This window comes from Brachionichthys hirsutus, chromosome 19 (assembly GCF_040956055.1).
Source record: "Brachionichthys hirsutus isolate HB-005 chromosome 19, CSIRO-AGI_Bhir_v1, whole genome shotgun sequence".
Taxonomy (NCBI): Eukaryota; Metazoa; Chordata; class Actinopteri; order Lophiiformes; family Brachionichthyidae; genus Brachionichthys; species Brachionichthys hirsutus.
The window spans coordinates 3,857,470-3,876,559 of NC_090915.1; the positions used below are offsets into that span (position 1 = coordinate 3,857,470).

Below are 19,090 nucleotides of genomic sequence, written 5' to 3' on the forward strand. Positions count from 1 at the left end.
AGATTGATAGATTATATATATATATTGATAGAGATAGATAGATAGATAGACAGACAGACGTCAGGCTGCATAAGTTGAAGTGATTCATTATGCAGGCTTCTCCTCATTATATGAATTACAATAATGTATAATGAGATGCTGCAGTCTTCAATCAGCACTGGTGATTGAACTATTTCTTTCTTCTTCTGTGGACTACGTCATGCTTGTGCTCACATGACATGTGGTGCATTTTAATGAGTCCGTCCTCCTCTTCCTCCTCCTCCTCCTCCTCCTCCCACTGGCGGAACGGGGATCCGTCCGTCCGAGCCGGGACCGTGCGGGTGTGTGCTCGGTTTTGCGTGTGGCTGCGTCCGGAGGTCTGCGGTGGGCGGAGACTGACTGAGAACGGAGGTCCTCCCATCCTGCAGCGACTCGACCGAGCATTTGGGACTCCCGCACCCGTCCGAGGAGGAGGCACCATGGCAACGACAACTTGTACGCGCTTCACGGATGAATTCCAGCTGTACGAGGAGCTCGGCAAGTAAGCGACGTTTCCTTTCGGTCTCCTCCTTGCACGCACAGCCCGACTTTCCTGCGGCGCTTGGAGGGATGGAGCTCCGCGCATCTGGCGGTGATGGATGCAGCTCCAAAAAAAAAAAAAAAAACGCGCGCCGCTCATCCAAGATGAACTCCTGCACAGCATGAATCCTCAACGCATGCCTCTCCACAGTGTTTATTTCCCTTTAAATGAAAGAACATGAACGGAGACGATCCCAGGTCCACTTCTGGACCCCCCCCCCCCCCCCGCGCTTTAATCCTACACCTCAGAGAATAACACTGCGGCTCCCTGAGTGCTGCTGATCTAATGAGGAGGTGATAAAATAGAGGCTGCAGATCATTTGAAGTGGCGGATGCAAAGTGGACCGAGCGTGCGCGTCTGTCAGGTTGTGCGTGGGAAGAGTGCATCACAGGAACATTGATTCCACAGCAATGGGCTGCGGACTCGGAGGGTTCACGTCGAGTGTTGATATTTTATAGCACAGACTGGTTTTGGGTTCTCCTGCTGGGAGGGAGCTCCAGTCTGCAGACAGCAGCGATTCATGAATGGTTTGGTCTTTAAAACATAAATTATTATTAGTACAGATACAAATGAAATGAATCTATGTAATTTCATCATTTTAAAATATATATTTGGCTTCAGCAGCAAACTGCTCATGCTATTCTGAATATAATTCATTCAAAAACAAAAACAGTAACTTAAAATGTTACATTATTGTATATAATTTTCACAACTGAAATATTCCCTGTTTAAATTATTAAACGGTGCACTTATGAAGATTCTATCGTTCTTTTAACCAAACCAGTCTTTATTGACTGATCATAATTTACTAAACTGAGGCTGTGAGATGACGTGTAAAGTTCCAGAACTGGACTCTGAGTTGAGACGGTTCACTTTTTATCTTTTTTTGCCTGACTATTGAATAATAAGACATGAAATGTGAAGCTCCAGAAAAAGCTAGTGAGTGGATATGTTCGTGACAATAATTAAATTTAATTTAATTTAATTTAATCAATTTAAATTTAATTTAAATTTAATTACATTTAATATCTATAGCACCAGATCATATCCAAAGGTTATCTCACTTTACAGTTGTAGCAGGGAAATAACTTTTTCCACAAGAGCAAGCACTTCGGCAAAGGAGCAAAAGGAAAAAAAAACTTCCCTTTAACAGGCTGAAACCTTGAAAAGAACCTAAGACTCCTGGAGGGCGGCCATCTGTCTGTCTTGAGATTGAGAAATCTTTCTTGGGTTGAGAGAAAGACAGAGAGAGAGAGAGAGAACAGATACAATTAGATTGTTGCACAGTGATTTTAACAGTTTCAGATGAGGAACCCGCTTCCTGCCGCCGCCCTGGACCCCCCACCTGTCATATTGAAACCTTTTTTTAACCACATGGCCAGATTGTCGCCCGGTGCCACGCTTACTCGCCCTGTCTCCTCATAATGCATGAACATTGGAGTGCTTGTGAGAGCGGCCCAGGCTCTGAGGGGAGTGTTTCATTGCGTGACGATACTGAAGTGAGATAAAATTAGCTGTGAGAAATGACAGTGGTGGTTATTTCTGTTTTTCTCTGCTGGGTTTTGATGCACGAATGTGGCCCTTAAAACTTCCAGCACGCGCATTTAAACTGCTTATTGTTGAACGGTTGCCTTTCTTCCTCTCTTTTTGTGGCATTCGATAGATAGATCACAGAGAGGAACATTTACAAATCATAGACAAAAGAAAAACCTGTTTCAGAAATATGCATATTGCAATTTAAACCGAAGGAGAATCGCATGCAATCCTGCTAAAATACCAACCAACCAACAAAGACGTGTGCATGGGTGGCAAAATTTATTACTCCCACCACCTACACGAATTCAGGTTGTCTCTGGGAATAATTATAGACGTGCTAAATTAACAGCTAAGCTATATCCACAGTAGCTAGTTGCAGCAACTGTTTTAGAGTTACTGTGCAAATTGAGCATTTAAAACTGGAGCAAAACATGTCTTAACTCCATTCCAAAACCTTTGGATCCGTGTCAGACACCCGGATCAGGGCGGTTTGAGACTGAAGAGGAGTCCAGGACAGCTGTGAGGTCATCCGATAGCTGAGACGCCCCTCTGATGCTGCCCTCTGACCCATCTCCTCCTGTGTCCTGTGTCCTGCATTTGTTTCCTAGGGGAGCGTTTTCTGTGGTGCGCCGCTGTGTCAAGCTTTGCACGGGCCAGGAGTACGCCGCCAAAATCATCAACACCAAAAAGCTCTCGGCCAGAGGTGAGAGCGAAGGAAAGCCATTCACATGGTTGAGTGTGATTTTTCAGGGGCTCACAAGAAGCAGATGCATCATTATGTGTGTGTGTGTGTGTGTGTGTGTGTGTCCCAGTGTGTCTGAACGCACACATTAGCATATTTTAGCGCGTGTTTGCTTCCAGCGTGTGAAGCCTCCATGTCTGTTCCTCGGAGACGGGCAGATGACGGTTTCACTCCGATGCTTCAAAGAGACAGAAGAGAGAAGTCGACATTTTTATCGAGCCAAATCTGAACAAAATGAATCGAAGGTTAATCGAGTAAAAACACAACTGGATCTCCTCTCCTCTCTTCCACCACTATCTCACCATCTTCCGGCTGCATCTTTTCTCCTCCTTTCTCTCCCCTCTTTACCTCTCTCCATGTTGCCCCTCCTCTCTTCTTGTTTATTTGCCTCCTTTCTTCTTCATTCTACTATTTTACTCGTCATATTTCATTTTACACTCTTTTACATCACTTTTCACCTCTTTCCTTTATTTACTCTTTTTCACAGACGCACGTACGATCCTTCCTCATTAATTAACCTTGACAAGAGTTACAGCCTGAAACTGTGCAACTAAAATAACGTTTTCAGCGGGATTCAACAAAAGGCATTCATAAGAAAACCGAGCGATCGTCAGTTTGATGTTTCTCAACGGCAGATGTTGTAAAGTCCTCGTTTTTCTTGCAGACCATCAGAAACTGGAGAGGGAAGCCCGGATCTGCAGGTTGCTCAAACACCCCAACATCGGTGAGTCGGTTTCTTCCTCTTTGAAATGAGATCAGATTTTTTTTTTTTCTTCACCTTTAGAATAACTGTTTGCCAAAAATGGATATTCGACCATTGATCCCACTGCTGGTGGAACGTCTCGGAGTCCGCAGGGAGGACGGGCCGAGAGATGCAGAGAGTGTCTGGCTGTGAAATGGATGCGTTGTGTTATTCTGAGGATAACAAAAAAAAAAAGCATTTTGAGATCGCTGGATTCATCTGTGTGCAGATTTGTTTTTGCTTTTGTCTTCCTCGGGTGTTTAGCAGAATTCTGCAGCTCTGTCTTACCCAGGAAATGTTTTAGAGATGAAATTATACTGACACGGATGTGAATGTTTCATTTTTTTGGGGTGAACTGTGCCTTTATTACTGAACGCTAGCTGACAGCATCAGCTCAGATCGTTTTGATGCCTCCGTCTGTTTCGCTTTCCTCCAGTTCGCCTCCATGACAGCATCTCAGAGGAGGGCTTCCACTACCTCCTCTTTGACCTGTAAGTCGCTTCCCTCCCTCCTTCCATCCTTTTCGTCTCCTCATATTCTGCCGTACTGCTGCTCTCCCTCCTCCTCCTCTTCCCCCTGCTTCTCCATTTTCCACCCCTCCCTCCTTCAGCCCTCACCGCATCTGTCTCCTCCACGCTTCTCCTCACATCCGCATTCTCCTCTCCTCACCCCCCCCCCCCCCTCCTTGTTTCTAAGGCAGTTCCCGTCATTACATAACTCCCCTCCTCCCCACATCCATCCTTGCGGCTTCCACTTTAGCACACGCACACAGTGCACTCCCCGCACAGGAGCCAGTCTCCATGGCAACCCAGTCGGAGTGAATCCTGCAGCCGGGGTTTCCCCCTAATGAGGACATCCCCCTCCTGTCTGTGTGTGTGTGTGTGTGTGCAACCTGAGTGAATGAATATGGCGTTTTAACCTCCATCTTTACTTGCCTCAGGGTGACAGGAGGAGAGCTGTTTGAGGATATTGTGGCGAGAGAGTACTACAGTGAAGCAGATGCCAGGTAAACACCTCATCCTTCAGCCCCCCCCCCCCATGTGTCAGTCCTCCAGCCTCTGCAGAGTTTTAGCTCCTCTCATTAGCGCACAATGAACATTTGGGCTTTACTTCTGATGGATGAAACCTGCTACCTCTTTCGAGGAGGTCGAAGTCGCCCCCCGCCCCCCAACAGCGTCTGAATTTACAGACAGATGAAAACATGCAAAAAACGCACACATGCCCACGCTGAAAACCCCTCGGGAGGCTGACATAAATCAATTTAAGTGTGGAGGCGGTTTGTGGAGGCGAGAGAAAGAAAGCGAGAGAGACAGAGAGAGAGAGAGAGAAAGACGGGGAATGAAGCACTAAAAGGGAGGAGGGAAGGAGGTAGAAGGAGCGATGCAGTGAAAGTTTTTTTCATTCTGCTTAAACGACTTTATCTTTCACCCTGGGTCGCAGCTCTGTCCTTTTTATCGGCTCACCTTTCATCAGCGTAAACCTCCAGCAAAGGCACATCGGTTTCACCGTCATGCCGTCGCATCTAAAACCAGCAGCCCCAGGAGTCACACGACCCTCATCCTATATTATAGGATCAGACCTACTGAATCTGGACTCAAAGTCGAGGAGAGTCCGTCCGATTCAAATCTGTCCCGGAGCTTTGATTTCCTGTCTAGTCATTTATTCTCCTGATGGAGAAGCTAATCTGATCGGGTTTCTATCCAGTAACTCGATTACTGATCGCCGGTGGCTCTGAGTGCTGCTGAATATCCATGAATACTCTTTTGAAGCAGATTTTAAATATAAATTCTTTTGATGAATTTCACTCCTACGATTCTAATGAAAGTGTCACCAGGACTGATGTTTGGGTTTTTTTTTACGCCAGTGTTTCCTGTTTGAATGTAGGACATCGACCATAGTGCTGGAACGTCAGACAAAAATCACCCGAGTTCGTCCTTTTTTTTTTACTCTGTAGATTTATTATTATTTTCTTTTCCGCTCACTCATCTGCCGTCATCCTCCCTCATTCCCTTTGCATAAATTGTGCGTGTCACTCTGTGTGTTCGTGTGTGTGTGTGTGTGTGTGCGTGTGTGGGCGTGGGCGTGCGAACATCATGGCTCCGATTACCGCCCAACAGTTTCTCGCCGACAGTTTCCTCCATCTGTACCCAGAATGGCTCCATCCCTCCATACTTCCTCCTCCGTGCCAAAGGGCGGGTTCGCTCAGATACAAAGACATCGTATTCTCTCACTTAGCCGAGACAGCGGAGGAGGAAGAATTTCATTTATGGGACTCTTCCTCGGGTGAGGTCCTTTAAAGAATTGGGATTTGGTTTCTTAAAGTTCATATTCTCTCACAATTTGTGGCCACATTTAAAACGTATGTCCCTTCTCCCCCCCTGTGGGGGGAGGGGGAGGGGGGGGGGTGTTGGGGACAAAAGTGGAAGAGTTCGAGCATTTTGGGGATTGGGGTTTTGTTCACGATAGAGGGAAGGATGGAGAGGACACCAGTTAGTGAACCTCCAGAATAGCTGGAGGAGGTTTTTTTTTAAATCTTCTCTGCTGACACTGCTGCCCTTGAATGTATCTTCAAATGAATGAGTGAAAGCTCCTCGCTCGCCTGTCCCTAAAAACAACCCCCCCACGTCGGACACCCCTGGAATTCTCTGTATTGCCACCTTTACGCTTCAGTTCTTTCCCTTGTCTCCTCCCTCTGTTGTTTTGTCTCCACAGTTTCTGTATCCATCAGATTCTAGACAGTGTGTCTTACACCCACCAACATGACATAGCACACAGGGACCTCAAGGTGTGTGTGTGTGAGTGTGTCTCATCGTGTTGCCCTCTGAAACGGTTTACATGCTCGTGTTTTCTTTTGAACCCCCCCGCCTGTGATTTAAAATGCCTGTGCCTGCTTTGTCTGTCTCTTTTTTTTTTTTTGTGCCTGTCCTCAGGTTTGCTTTTGGGGCTCTTGTTGCTATATTTCAGCCGGTCTGATCTAGATTTCCTGTGGCTCGCAGTCGCAGACACGAGCACCGTATTCTGGGAGTGAGTAAGCGTGGAAGAGTTCAGTAGAGTAAAAAGCAGAGCAGCTTCTGCTTCAGACGCTCTCAAACCCGCTAAAATGTTCCATCAAAGGTGAGTCAGAAATAAATTCCACAAGAGAGTGTGTAGGTTCGACTCATTGCCCCCCCCCCCCCTCGCTCGCTCTCACGCTGCCTGACTCACGTTTTGGCTCCATGTCGGAACCAGAGAACAGCCCGGCTTCAGACAGGTTCACTCTGGTGTGAGAGTGTGTGGCAACAGATCTTCCCTCTATCGTGTGCGACTGTGACGTTGTGCCTTTGAGCATTTGACATGTTGCTGCTTCTGCATGGACGTGACTGTTGGGGGGTGGGGGGGGGGGGCTGAATGCGCTCAGACTAACTTGCTCCCCCCCCTGCTGTTTGCGTGCAGTCATTGCATCCAGCAGATCCTGGAGGCCGTGCTCCACTGCCATCAGATGGGGGTGGTACACAGAGACCTCAAGGTGAGTCACCTGTGTGTGTGTGTGTGTGTGTGCGTGTGTGTTGGTCTGCGTCTCACTGTTGTACCCCTTTCTGAAGGCTGGTAAGTGCAGGAAGACATTTAAACCTACCATGCCTGTGCACGTCTGTGGGCTCGGTCGATCGGTGCCTGCATGGCTGTCCGCCGTCCCGAGCATGAACTTGAATGTTCCTCCTGCTGTCGTTTTTTGTCAAAGGGATGTTGGTTAATGGCAGCTTTCTGTTTCTGCTGCCCTCTGGTGATTGAAGTCCTCACCTTTTGGTGCAGTCGTGTGAAAATGTACATGTATGTGGTGTGTCTTTGCACCATGACGTCACTGTATAGGGTGCGGCTGCAGGTGAGGCTTTAAACCAAGGATATTAAACTAAAATGTCTAGTAAGTCAGCGAAGTATGACCCTAATAATAATAATAATATTCAGTTATATGAAGAAAATGAAGACGGGGAGTAGCTTCTTGCATTCGTTTGCTTTCTTCAGACACACTGGGGAGTTTAAAGGTGTTGAGCTTCTGTCTGACATGAAGTCCTGCGTTTGGTTTGTTCAGCCGGAGAACCTGCTGCTGGCCAGCAAGTGTAAGAACGCTGCAGTGAAGCTGGCCGACTTCGGACTGGCTATCGAGGTTCAAGGAGACCAGCAGGCCTGGTTCGGTATGAGAAACACCGACACAAGCATTTTGGAGGGCACAAACGAATCCCTTTTAAGAGAGAAACCATAATTTAAGTACATAAATACATAATAAAGATCACGCTTTCTTTGCATCCTTCCTTTTTTTGAGCCCTGAGGCACAACTTACAACTTCTTACCGATCTCGTGAAGCTCGGCCGCAGGTCGGAGAAACAACTGATGCTGTTCTTGCTTTTAGAGTCACACCTAGAAGCACTCTTGTGTCCCACGTCTGGTGTTTGTGTGCAGGCTTTGCAGGGACCCCTGGCTACTTGTCCCCGGAGGTGCTGAGGAAGGAGGCATATGGTAAACCTGTAGACATTTGGGCATGTGGTAAGCTCTTTGTCTTTCTCACCACCGCCTCCTCTCCCTGTACGAACATCACATCACAGATTGTGCTTTCATCTGCAGGCGTCATCCTCTACATCCTTCTGGTTGGATACCCTCCGTTCTGGGATGAGGACCAACACAAACTCTACCAACAAATCAAAGCTGGGGCGTACGATGTGAGCTTACCGCTACGGCGATCATCTCTTGCTTTCAATCCGACATTACGCTGCTCATGTGTTTTCTTTAGTTTCCTTCCCCAGAGTGGGACACGGTGACTCCAGAGGCTAAAAATCTGATCAACCAGATGCTGACGATCAACCCAGCCAAGAGAATCACCGCCCAAGAGGCCCTGAAGCACCCATGGGTCTGCGTAAGTACGCGCGCACACACACACACACACACACACACACACACACGTATACAGACTCAATATGTTAAATTAATAATCCTTTAACAGCAAGTTTATGAACATCTGTCCAAAGCTGCCAAACATCACAACAGCATCTGTTTCAAGAAATTCAAAGTCAGCTTATCTTGAAAGTGCCACAAGAGGGCAAACGCACAAACTATATCAGGGATGAAGACCTCAAAAAGCTCTTCATCAACGGCGGTATCAGGATCGCCCACTCAGGATGTCCTCGTGTGTGCAGATCGAGAGTTTATCGGAAAGCGGCAGCTTTTTCTGAGCTTTCTTATTGAACAACCACGTTACTTGCAATGACATCCATCATGCAGAAATGAATGACTTAATAAGGTCATTTATATTACTCTTAATTTTACTCAAGAAGGGCTGAGAATATGTCCTCCATTGCGTCGTGTGTCCTATTATAAACCCTATTATGAGGCAGAATCACGATACAAAATGGTGATTGTCAGGACACCAAAAAAAAATCCAAGATGAATTTATTTAGCTCTGGGATTTTTTTTTTTTTTGCCAGAAATGTCAGGATCATTGTATTCCAGGGAGGCGAGTATCTGCTCGGCTTCCGCCCACACGAACTTGTCACTGGCAGGGCGTCTTCTGATGCTTTGTTTTCTCTGTCTCCCCACAGCAACGCTCCACAGTGGCCTCCATGATGCACAGACAAGAGACAGTGGAGTGCCTGAAGAAGTTCAACGCCAGGAGGAAGCTGAAGGTGCGACAATATTAACTCTGATTTGAAAATAATAACAATTCAGGACCAAATCTTATCAAACTGGTCAAGATGAATCCTTACTCCGAAGCTTTCCTCCCCCCCTTAAATGTGACGCCATTTCTGTCGCCTATCCATTAGCACCTCGCGTGTCAGGGTGCGTCTTGCAATTTAGAAAATGTAGCTCTGGTAAGAATATCACATCAAAATTCATGCCAAGAAAACTTATTTTGAAGTTGGTGAGTCATGACATAAGACAAAATAATATATACACACACACTAGGAAAGGAAAAACTTGCATAAATATTTAATTTCTACAAGTACTTCTATACATGATACCTCCCAATCCTCTGTCCCATCAACAACTCCAAATGGCTGCATCTGACAGAGCTGCTGCACATCCCCGAGGGTGTCATAGATCGATCAGTCTGCAGATCAATCAGAAAAATGATGCTTCTGATTAATAGCTAGTGGAATTAGTGGCTGAAACAATCCATCAATAATGAGGAAAATATTGATGCAGTGATTCCCCCCAGGAAAAACCTGTGTAAGCTCTGTGACATTTACCCACGATGCACTTTCATTACTGGTTTAAATTACTAACACGCCAACAGGATCCAATGTGAGTTAATGTTCTTTATTCTACACATCCAAAAGGTTCCCCACATAGTCCAGGGTCACACAATGAAACGGTCCAGGTTTACACAGTGAAACGGTCCAGGTTCACACAGCGAAACAATCGTAGAATGTTGGGTAAAGCGATCTGTTGACTGTCCTCTTCGTCTCTGCAGGGGGCCATTTTGACAACCATGCTTGTCTCCAGGAACTTCTCTGGTGAGTGGTGCTCGTTGAAGTGTGTGGGGGGGGGGGGGGGGGGGTGGACATGCCATCTGTAGTCTTCACACATACATGAACACATTACATGATGATGTGTGCTATTTGTGTGTTTTCTTTTGAATGTAGCTTAATTTGGGAACAACAAAGACGGCATTATATTATGCTTGGGCTGTTGCCGTTTTACCAGATTTGATCTTCTAATTATATAGATAAAGTCCATAATGGCATCCCCATAAGATCCAGAACACATCAGGAAATGATAAAGAGAACCTCAATAAATGAATTAATGCTAATGTTAATCATCTATAGATGGCGCCTTCCTCTTCCCCATCCTCTCATTCTGTCCTCTCTGTCTCCCAGTGGGACGTCAGACTACAGCCCCAGCCTCCATCAGCGCCGTGGCCGGAAGCACCGCCGGCCTCGTGGACCAAGGTAACCTGCATGTTTACCTTCTCCTCTCAGAACACTCCCGTTTCTACAGCTGGTCCTGTAGCAGATGAGATTAAAAGGAAATCCCAGAGCATCACACGCTCCCTCAGCTTGTTTTTAATCTTTCATACAAAATCCTTCCGCTTCTCTAATGCTTCTCAAATGTTTGCCAAGGTAAGCAGCCTCATCTCAGATCTGGGAGAGCCTTACCGCTCCGATATCTCGCGGGTTCTGGCTTTTCTGTCACATGGGTAGAGTTAGGAGACAAGCTGCATGCGGCTGGGTCGGATGTCCCATGTGGGGAAAATAAAAGTGCAAATAAACAAAGGTTTTTCTTAAAAGTTGAGGCTCACACATTAATGTTGGCAGAATTGTTGATTTCTTCCTCATTTACAGTTGCGGTTCCTGCCCATCGATGACCTTTGCAGTGATTCCGACTAATCCAGTCGGCTCTTGAGATTAACAAACCCATTATCACATACCTGCATCGCCACTTTCCTCATGCAGTCGCTCCTAATCCCGCCTCTCTCTCTCTGTGCCTGTGCGTGCATCTGAGAGTATATCTGGATTATATGGAGAATTAGTGCGACTTTTTCATGCCCTCTACTTCTCTAATGTTTTGGGCGGTTGATCAGGACACACCAGGCGGAGGAAGATTATTTTTTTTTCTTTTTTATGTGCGTTTGGTTTTTTTTAATGTCTCTTTACAGGATGGAGGGAGGAGTTTTATACAGGGAGGGATGAATTCGGTTGTTTTTTCCCCCCCCCTCCCTGTAAGGGTGGAGAAAGGGAGGACCGGTGGCGAGATGAGCGTTGTTACTCTGGCTGTGGTCTGCATGCTTTGATGAGCAGGTGAAATCGCAGCCAGTGCATGCATGGGGTCACACCTGCAGCAGATTTAGCGCCGTGGTCGTCTTGAAGGTGCATGATGTGTACTCTTCCATCTGAGGGTGTGTCGTTCTGCCTCTCTGCAGCAGCCAAGAGTCTCCTCAACAAGAAGGCTGATGTCAAGGTAAGCTAGCTCCTCTCTTCTCGTCGTGTTTTCATCCCCGGCTGCGTTGCACAGTTCAGGCGTCCTTCAGGTCGCATTTGAGATTAACAAAGCCATTATCCCGTGAATATTTTTGACCACAAGAACTCATTTTGCCAAGTGCAGTAGCTCTTGCATTAATATTTTAAGGACATTGTTTTTTAGTCACCTATCCCTGCACCGCATTTGAATTCAGCGAAGGCATATAATAGTATGGATCCCAGTAAGAGTAGCTACTTGAAGGATAATACAAGCAACTCCTGAAGAGTACTTTCCTGCAATTCATCTGAACCACAGTTAACATCAGAGTTAGAATCAGAGAGTGAATATCAGGAGAACGTGGTTACAATGTAGTCAAATAGCAGAATAGATTAACAAGAACTTTTGAAATAATTTGCAGTGAAACAACAAGAAACAGTTCAGGTTCTCACAGTGAAACAGTCCAGGGTCACACAGTGAAACAGTCCGCCGGCACAGAGGCAGCTACCCTGTGCTGTAGTTTTTGTGTAATCCCACTGACAAACCAACCGATAGGCAAAGTTACGGTAATTGTAAAAGTATACATAAGAGCAAGCAGTGAGGATGACAAATCAAATATGGGCTGTGATGCTTTTATTTTGAAGGTTGCACCTCTCGCTCCTGATGGCTGTGTCATGAGAAACAAAGGGAAACTTGTTCCCGAGCGTTTCTCTGTTTCACTTCCTGAAGTGTACGCACACTGTGTACAGTGTGTATGACTTTGTGTGTGTGTTGTTCCAGCTGTGTTGTCATGCAGGTGTGTTTGCATGGGGCTTTTGTTTAAACTCATTTCAATGTGCTTAAATCAGTTGGATTCATCTCAGATCCAGGATGTCGTGTGCAGACTGAATCTATGTTCGCTCTCGTGGGCATATATATATATATATATATATATATATATAGTAATGTGTAAAATAAACCGACTGTTTGGGCCGTATCGCGAGGGACTGGAGCTGTTTGTCAAGGTGATAGGTAGCTGGTCCAAACCTGTGAAAGCATTTAAATAACTTGTTCCACTTAGATAGGCTGTGCTCGGCAAGGACTGGATGAAATATGTGTGAAAACATCTCCACATCTCAGGAGATAATAACTTCATGCACTCCGGATAGAGATCTGATTTGAGAAGGTAAAATGTTCTGTCCAATGTTGTGGACCTTTTAGAACGAGACGAGGACCTGTGGACAGAGGACGGGTGGATCTCTTTATTTCAAGACACGCTTCATGCACAGAAGATTTCTGTGTTGTCAAGAGGATCTTTTATTTCTTTCTGTGGAAGATATCCAACTTGTTCTCTTGAAATAATCTTTTCCAGGCTTCCCTCGCCTCAGCGACACTTCCCAGTTCCTTCAGGTGGATCCTGAGGTATTCCCAATCCAGATGAGATATGTAATCTCACTAGCGAGTTCCGGTTTTTGCTCCAGAATGTCCTCCCAGTTGGACGCACCATTAAACCCACTAACTGCGTTCTCCCTCCTCCTCCCCCCTCTCCTTCACTAACCCCCACCTCCTTTTCTTCATGCCAGCCTGTCTTCTCCAGCTCTCCTCTCTAATCACAGATTATTTCCCACCAGATGATTAATCTGTCCTTATATAATCACAGTTTCTCCGTGGCTGCACCCTGACGTCACGCAAATGCAAATAACCCCCAGAGCTATTTCGATATTCCTCCATCAGCTCTGCATCGTCTATCTGTTTTCTCCGGCCTCATCTTTCTCAATCATCTCAGTTTCCGTTGTTTCCCTGGGAATATTCTCACTCCTTCTTTAGAAATATGGTGGTGGAAGTGGAGCGTCACTGGGAAGAGGGATGTCTGGAATATCCTGATGAGGCTTTAGCCACCAGGACTCGACCCTATAGAAAAGGAAGGATGGGTGGATGGATGGGTGGATGGTGTGAGAGTTACTGGTGTGACTCAGCACCATTTGTGGTTTCTCTCCTGCTGTGAGGGACACGCTGCTTCCATTATCCCAGTTACTGCCAGTTACTGTTAGCGGTTTTGCATTCAGTGTCAGGAAGTGACGCCGCCACATGAGAAGGACGCCGCTGACGAGTTTTAGATTTGGCCAAATGGTTGTTTATCCCTTTGGCAGCTGGTTTGCCCGAAGGATCAACATCACAGGCCAAACCTTCAAAGGGAGATCCGATTCGTTAAAACGGTTGATTTCCATGATGCTAATGGGTCGACTTTAACTCTTGGATGGGTCGACCTTAGATGGGACACATAAGCCCCCCCCCCCTTGAACTTTAAATGTCATATTTTCTTACTGTACTTTGTCTGCAGTGCAGCATCGTGTCTGATTCCATGGCTTTGTGCATGATGTAATAAAATAAGGGGAGTTGCATCTTAAACATGGCGTCTGCATCGTCAGCATGTTGTGTGTGTGTGTGTGTGTGTGTGTGTGAACATCCTCCCTGACCTCACCGTGTTCACTCTGGAGGGAAACACTAACGGTTAATAATGTCTGCTGGACGGGCTCGTACTCTTTTGCGTGTTCCTTTATATCAGGCAGATGTTGTGGAGACGCACGTCTGTCTTTGGTTTCGACGGCCATGTGCCTGTGGACGGCGACGAAAACCCACGCTGATTGGGATTTGTGCTGCGGATGGAAATGAGCGATGAAGCGCGTGAAGCCGTTCTACTCGTTACTGCAGGAATAAATGTGTCGGAATCTGTCGCTCTCAATCCCTCGAGGTCGGATGGCTGCACTCGTTCTTCCCGTTACGTTTCTCTCTGGAGCTGTCTGCTATTTCTACCTGTATTGTTTTTTTGGTTTTTTTTAACACAGTAACCGCCCACCTCGCGACCATCAGGTCGCCATGGTTACTAATGTGGCACTTTGTGTTTTCCTGCACAGCCCCAGACAAACAGCACGAGAAACAGCATAGTCACCAGTCCCAAAGGCAACGTCCCCTCTGCTGCACTGGTATACAGCTCTTGTGTCCGTCTGTCTGTCCATCAGTCACACCATTAACATGCCGAGTGTGTAGGGAGCGATGGGAAGGACGTTTGGACAACGATAATCAGTTGTTTCTGTTTGCAAATCAACAAAATGGATTAGAGAACTTCATTATTTTTCCTTCCTGGGCTTATGCTAAGCTAGGCTAATGGGATCCAGCCGCTGCAATCTTTACCGGAGTGGAATCAGGAATCAGGGAACCTCAGCTAAGAAAATAAATCCCAGTTATTTTCACAAAATATTGAGCGCTAACTTGAAGGAAGGATGACTTGGTTAAGAATGTATTTAACGAAACCTATATGTAAGCCAAATAACCCTGCAACGCGCTGGCGACACGTCTGGGGTGTACCTGGCCGCTCGCCCGTCGTCAAGATGGAATAGGCTCCAGCCTCCAACACCGGTGACCCGCAAGGTGGAACAAGCAGCTGCAGACGAGACCACGATGGAGAATCTGTGAACCCGGCCGATAAAATCAGATGAAACTTTCAAATGGCCTCACAAATATGAAACAACAGCCATCCTTCAAACTGAATATATTCCACGCATTCCTCCGTCTGTCCATCTATTCCTCACATCCTACTCGGTGTCAGAGGTTTTGCAAAGTGGGAGGCGGTTTACTGTAAAAGTGAAGAATAGTGAACTGAAAGTTGCGTGATTCGGTCAAAGAGATCAATTTGTCTCGGGTTCGAGAGTTAAAGACTCATAAATAAGTCCGGATGGAGCCTTTGATGTGTTTGGTGGCGTGTTTAGACGGCAGCATCAGGATATCTCGGATGAACGGTCGGATGTCTGTAGGATTCAATAACGTGATTGTCGTCACACAGTATTAACTTGATGGCTGTTATTTTCTCTGATGTCATCCTGCTGAGTTCCACGTTAAAGGAGAGGCATCAGAGGAACATCCAGTGAACTGAGAGGGGGGGTCCGGGGGGGGTCCCACAGCTGTAGACATCCGGCAAACTCTCATGGTGTCATCACAATGCATTCCCTCCTTTTCTTTCATCCTTTCTCTCCATTCTTCCTCCAGGAGCCTCAGACTACTGTCATCCATAATCCAGTAGATGGGATCAAGGTACCCCCCCCCCTCCTCCTCCCTCCATCTCTTTATTCCTCGTCCCTATTTCATTCCTCATCTCTCATTCCTCACCCCGTGTGGGTGAAAGTTTCTGCAGAGCAGAACTTGTGTTTTATCGTACACGTGCGTGCCTCTGTTTGTGTGTTGGTGCATGGGCGAGACGAGACGAGGGACTTTGTCCCGTCCCCGTTTGTTCGGATTGGTGGAGCTCAGTGCTTCTTGTATAGGACTGACCCTCACCTCGCTGTTCAGACTTGTGTGTGGCTAACCGTGGCTAACCGTGGCTAACGTCCTGCGTGTCCACCCGATTGTGTGCTGCCGATCAGACGTGCAGCTGTGTTTGCTCTTTATCTATGCTGTTACCGTAGATTGGTCGCAGAGCGTCGTGTGTGTGTGTGTGAGAGTGCGTGCATGCTTTTCTGTGGGTATATATATATATATGTAATGTCTGCTTTCATTTTTTTAGTACTGATGAATTGTCTGTGCACTTTGCAGGAATCGTCTGACAGCAGCAACACTACTATTGAAGATGAGGATGTAAAAGGTACGTTGGGTTCTCATGTAGTCACCCTATTGTGGGCGGGATTTAGATATGGGGGCAATGCGGGATAGCATGGAGTATTATAAATAAGTAACCCGCCATGCATTTAAAAATTCCTGCATCCGCATGGTGGATCTGGATCATCATCAAAAAGTTCTAAATTGTTCTTGGTATCTTTATACACCAACCATGAAAAGTGAATCAGAGTTGATGTGATAGAATTATAAGATATAACTTTATTTTGAAAAAGCCTCCATTATAAGTAAATGTGAATCTGGGTATCCGGATTGCTCTCCAAATGTATTAACGGGATCTAAGTTATATCAAGATCCACGCAGCAGTGTTCCTGTAATCCAGCTAGCAAACAGACAGACGGGTGAATGGCATTAGAAACCTAACCTCCTTGGGGGGGGGGGGGGGGGGGGGGCTAATAAAAGGCCTTAGGACAACGTACGCCAAACACAGAGACAATCAGAGTGAGCTACACCTTCCTGCCAGAGGAGGAGGAGAGAGAGAGAGAGAGAGAGATTGGTCTCCTCTAAAGCACATGAACTCAAGAGACGTGACAGAAGACGGATGGCGGTGGAGGACGACTCGGCGGCTAGTCAAAGCTCGAAGGGGCGTCATGGAGACGGAAACAGCCCGACCTTTTCAATGGAAGTAGTCTCGCGTGCGCAGTAGCCTGGAGAAGATGTTGGTTTGAGTCTGAAACTGAGCTGAACGGTTCTCTCTGCAGCTCGCAAACAGGAAATCATAAAGATCACGGAGCAACTGATCGAAGCTGTCAACAACGGAGACTTTGAGGCCTACGCGTGAGTCCGCCTCTCATTCTATAAAACGAGTCCGCCTCTAACTGGATGACACGATGACTTTAAAACTTTAAAACACACTGTTATTGAACCTACGAGTGTAATTTTGGCGTCGGCGTTCTGACCCTCCTGCCTCTTCTCCCCCAGGAAGATCTGCGACCCCTGCCTGACCTCGTTTGAGCCGGAAGGTTTGGGAAATCTGGTGGAGGGAATGGACTTCCACAGATTCTACTTTGACAATCGTAAGACTTGCGATGAAATCGGACCGGCGCTGCTTCCGGCAGGAAACTTGGGTCCTAAAGTCGGTTGTCTCTCTCTCTCTCTCTCATCAGTCCTGTCCAAGAACAGCAAGCCCATCCACACCACCATCCTCAACCCTCACGTGCACATGATCGGGGACGACGCCGCCTGCATCGCCTACATCCGCCTGACGCAGTTTGTCGACGGGCAGGGCCGCCCCCGTTCCAGCCAATCGGAAGAGACTCGAGTATGGCACCGCAGGGAGAGCCGGTGGCAAAACATTCACTTCCACTGCTCAGGAGCTCCCGCCGCGCCGCTGCAGGGATGAGGTGAGCCCACATTTATAGGCTCAAATCCCCTCCAGCGCGTTCTGGGCCCGCAGTGGGGGGTCTCCGCACGGATTGGCGGAACTTCTTACTTTGTGATCTGAGTTTACTAATTCGTCATTCGGTCACGTTGAACTTTTAACCAAACTGTACTTCCTGTCCTTTCAGGTGCATCGCCGTGACCAGGTGAGAGCCCATCAGCTCTGAGAGAGAGAGGTGCAGGTGGATGGGGGGGGGGGGGCGACCTGATGGTGGTCCTGGTGCTCTCTGCACCCCCGCCCCGTTCTCTCTCTCTCTCTCTCTCTAGCCTCGACCAGAACCTGCAGCAGAGGGCCGCGTCAGCAGGAAAAACGCTTTTGCCTGCGTCTTGTCTTGCGGCCGCAGCCCAACATGAATGGAGAAGACTTTTACGTCCCCTCCAACGTATACTAACGAATTCCTGCATAATCGTGGCTGCGAGTCTGTCGTTGTGCTACTTTCAACCCGTACAGCCGTCGTTTTAAACGCCCTCATCTTCTCGACCCGCGTTCTTATCGCCCGTGGCCGTTTTCCCTGCACGACTAAAAGGCTGCGCTGCGTGAGACCGATCCGGCACGTGTCTCACAGAGAGAGACCAGCCAGTGGGCGCGTTTAACGAGCCGTTCGGTTCTTCGCGTTCCTCGGAGTTCTCGTTCGGAGCCTCTGACCCCGCTCTGTGAGACAGCGACAGCCACGCAAAGCATGCTAAGATGTTCCTGTCGTTCTTTATCGATGCTCTGTGTACCGAACATTGCAAGTTAACTACTGAAATTACAGTGTCAATAACGTTTATGTAAATTTCCAGTTTTATCGTGGTGACCTAACTACAGTTATCCTCTATTGCATGATATTCCGAGTTACTTCGTCGGGTGTTATTGTACATTTTGTTGCTTTTCCTCTTATCGGACGGAGCCGTTGGCGAGCTTTATTCTATCGCCTCTATTTGCTGGGCTTTGTGAGTGCATCAACTATTTTTGTGTTAATATAAAAGTGACATTTATGAGGATTCTGATGAGGAGGCGCCTTTTAAAAGACGTTTCTGGGTTGCAGGCCGGTTGCATCTTAAAGGAACGGTTCACTCAGAAAGGAAACTTGTTATAGCTACTCTGATGGAAAAGGCTTCTTAGTCCGTGAAATATTTCTTGAGCTTCGCAAGTGAAACAGCTTTGCAGCGTTCTGACGAGCACCTGAAGAAGATGGAGAAACAGAACAGACATGAATTGACATCAATGATCCCAGATTATTATGGGATTATCTATCTAGACCGTTGGATTATATCTCATAAATCACTCTATGCTTGTTTGTTGTTTTCAATGCAGTGCTGCTGTTTCACTTTGAAGCTCCGGAAATGCTTTTCACAAGATGGTATTTAATTTCTTTTGAACAAACTATTGATTATTCTCCCATTTTTAAAGTTCACGTTTTTTTTTCTTCTGAAGTAAAGTGCATTATCAAAAGATAAATATTGAGCATGTGATTTGATCAGAAGCTTTAGATCCCCCAAAATAATTTTGTTTAATAAAGGGCCTCTCTCCTCGTGTTAAACGTCATGCACAGACCTGTCCTCTAGAGGGCGACTGCAT

General features: G+C 46.8%; 1 protein-coding gene across 1 annotated transcript; it reads left to right on the forward strand.

The window, feature by feature from the left end:
- Positions 1 to 458: 458 nt before the first annotated feature.
- Positions 459 to 17,491, forward strand: LOC137908140 (calcium/calmodulin-dependent protein kinase type II subunit beta). Its single transcript, XM_068752493.1, has 20 exons — positions 459 to 520; positions 2,704 to 2,798; positions 3,502 to 3,561; positions 4,016 to 4,070; positions 4,520 to 4,585; positions 7,012 to 7,084; positions 7,646 to 7,748; positions 8,014 to 8,097; positions 8,176 to 8,270; positions 8,342 to 8,464; positions 9,147 to 9,230; positions 10,019 to 10,061; positions 10,425 to 10,496; positions 11,468 to 11,505; positions 14,397 to 14,465; positions 15,526 to 15,570; positions 16,069 to 16,117; positions 16,851 to 16,926; positions 17,071 to 17,165; positions 17,256 to 17,491. The coding sequence occupies exons 1-20, from the start codon at positions 459 to 461 to the stop codon at positions 17,489 to 17,491; spliced, it is 1,623 nt and encodes a 540-aa protein (XP_068608594.1).
- The last annotated feature ends 1,599 nt before the right edge of the window (positions 17,492 to 19,090 follow it).